This window comes from Mus musculus, chromosome 9 (assembly GCF_000001635.26).
Source record: "Mus musculus strain C57BL/6J chromosome 9, GRCm38.p6 C57BL/6J".
NCBI lineage: Eukaryota > Metazoa > Chordata > Mammalia > Rodentia > Muridae > Mus > Mus musculus.
The window spans coordinates 39,621,952-39,624,721 of NC_000075.6; the positions used below are offsets into that span (position 1 = coordinate 39,621,952).

The following is a 2,770-nucleotide window of genomic DNA, read 5'->3' on the forward strand; positions in this document are numbered from 1 at the left end:
TGATTTCAATAATCAGTGATTCAATAGTTAAAGGAAGAAACATCTGATGATGCATTCTATGTTCATAAATGAACTTAAGAAATTTGATGTATCCTTTTCTTGGTAAAGGGAATATAGCTCCAAACCTATAAAACCATGTATGATTTTATCTCGTAAAGACTGATCTGTATAATCTGCTTCTTATATACATTTGGTTAATAAACTGCTCTTGAGTATGCCATTTTGAACTTCTACACACCCTTAGTTTGCCTCTTGTGACATATGTGACATCCTTTAAAAATTTAACAATATAGTGAGGTTTGGACATCTCTTTCTATCTGTGTGTCTGTATGTGTGTGTGAGTATGTTTATTTTTGTGTTCACATGTGTACATTTGAGGTATATGTTATGTGTGTCAGAAAGAATGAAGAGATAATCACAGTAGGCAAAGCACTACTATCATACAAGGAGTGCCTAGAGAGGCAGCAGCCACTATGCTATTCTCAATTTTCCTCCAGACAAGCCACAGAACAATCCCATGTACAATCACAAATGCTCATTAGTTTCTAAAGAGAAGAGAGCACCCATGCATGATACAGAGTAACAAAAATCTAATGTATTCACTCAACCTCCAGTTTCATTCAGGCTCATACTTGGAGAATAAAATTGTGAGGTATATCCATTGCTGTTGTAATTGTGTTCTAAATACTGTAATCTCTCATTCTCATTACCCTCCGTGCTATAATACGGATGCCAGTGAGACAGAAAAGAAAATTTTTTCATTAATTTAGTTAGTTTTCTTATCCTTTTCCCATTAATCACTACAAGTTCCTTACTAGAGTACTTTTGTTCATTCTAGAATCACAATGAAACACCTGGAATGATGGAATGAGATCATTTGCATAAAGAGAGGAAGAGAAGTTCCCTTTTGGGTAAGCTTGTGAAGGACATTACCTGCAATTGCCCTGCAAATTATTCTCAGGGAGATTTTTAAGGATCTGCATCTACAATTAAGAGCCTAACTGAAGAAAAAAATCCCATCACCAGGAAAGACAGTTTTGACTAGACATCTCTAGGTAAATATCAGCATCCTTTTCTTTCTTCCACCCCTGTAATTTAAACTCCTCTAATCCACACACATAATAAATGTCACCAAGAATTTCTTTCCACAGACTCCCAGGAGCTGATTCATCCATGAACATGACAAACAACACTATGGTGACAGAATTCACCTTGCTGGGCATCCCTGAGACAGAGGGCCTGGAGAATGTCCTACTCTTCCTGTTCTCAACATTATATGCCTGTGCCTTGCTGGGAAACTTGCTCCTTCTTACTGCAGTCACCTCCTCCCCACGACTCCACACACCCATGTACTTTTTCTTGAGCAACCTCTCTATCTCTGACATGGGCTTCTGTTCCACTACAGCTCCCAAGATGTTGTCATATCTCTCAGGAAGGGGTGGGGGGATTTCTTTCCAGGGATGTGTTGTACAACATTTCTTCTATCATTGTATTGGATGCGTTTTGTGCTTCCTGTACACAGTGATGGCCTATGATCGCTTTGTTGCCATATGCTTCCCTTTGAGATACACAATCATCATGAACCACAGAGTATGCTGTGTCTTGGCCACAGGGACCTGGATGAGTGGCTGTGTGCATGCCACCATCCTAACTTGCCTCACTTTCCAGTTGCCCTACTGTGGCCCCAGTGAGGTGAGTTATTACTTCTGTGACATGCCTGCAGTGTTACTGCTAGCCTGTGAAGATTCCTCTCTAGCACAGAGGGTAGGTTTCACAAATGTTGGTCTTTTATCTCTCATTTGTTTCTTTCTCATTGTTGTGTCCTACACTCGAATTGGGATCTCCATCTCAAAAATCCGCTCAACAGAAGGCAGGCAGAGAGCGTTCTCCACCTGCAGTGCTCACCTCACAGCCATCATGTGTGTCTATGGACCAGTCATCGTCATCTACCTACAGCCCAACCCCAGCCCATTGCTTAGTGCAATTATTCAGATTTTCAACAATCTTGTGACACCCACCATCAACCCATTGATCTACAGCCTGAGGAACAAGGATGTGAAAGCAGCCCTGAGGCATGTATTTCTTAAGAGATGTCTTAGCCTGGAAGTAAATGAAAACATCTAAGTGTTTGCTTAACAAAGTATGAATTACCCTTTATAAGGACAGATTTATATCTACTACTTAGTTCATAGGACCAGTGGCATTTCTAACTTCCAAGGCATATTGCAATAAAATGTGTATTGCGTCAATTTACCACTTCATTTACTCTTTGTGATACATTTTCGTTTCATATTTCCTTATATTTTGTAATGAAAAATAAAAGATAAAATCTCTTTGTGATTCTGTGTTCATTTTGATCCTGTCTGGATTTCTCCAAGCACCATGCTTCCTCAAGTTTTTCTTTGTCATCTAACTCTACAGAGTATAAGACTCACTTGTTCTCTTGAGTAGACTGTCTCAGAATTCTTCATTCAAAAATGGAGTTGTGCAAGGATTTGAACATCTTTGAAGGAAGACCCCCTTACTCATATAGCATACAGATACAAGGGCATTCATTCTGCAGGAACAACCAGCATGCAGAAGTCAACCATTCTTCCATATGGCCACCAAAGGCACACAAGCCTTCTTATGAAGAACTAGGGAAACTCTCTGGAAAGGTTTGGTAGTCTCTAATGTTATTGGTAGGGGACAAAGTGGCTACATTATTATAACTTTGATTGGCTACTATGTTAGTTCTTCTATTTTTAGAGATCCTGTTAGGTGATCTAAA

At 39.5% G+C, this 2,770-nt stretch overlaps 1 protein-coding gene across 2 annotated transcripts; it reads left to right on the forward strand.

Moving 5' to 3' along the window:
* The first annotated feature begins 1,173 nt into the window (after positions 1 to 1,173).
* Positions 1,174 to 2,214, forward strand: Olfr960 (olfactory receptor 960). 2 transcript variants are annotated; one of them, XM_017313388.1, is made up of 2 exons: positions 1,174 to 1,692; positions 1,868 to 2,214. In XM_017313388.1, exons 1-2 carry the CDS (start codon positions 1,174 to 1,176, stop codon positions 2,009 to 2,011), a joined length of 663 nt encoding a protein of 220 aa, XP_017168877.1. In that variant the 3' UTR covers positions 2,012 to 2,214. The 2 variants fall into 2 exon arrangements, with proteins under 2 accessions (XP_017168877.1, NP_666391.1); NM_146279.1 differs by having other exon boundaries at positions 1,174 to 2,124.
* The last annotated feature ends 556 nt before the right edge of the window (positions 2,215 to 2,770 follow it).

Excerpts from the sequence above, each read along its gene's own strand:
- Olfr960 (NM_146279.1), top strand. The coding sequence starts at position 1,174 with ATGAACATGACAAACAACACTATGGTGACAGAATTCACCTTGCTGGGC.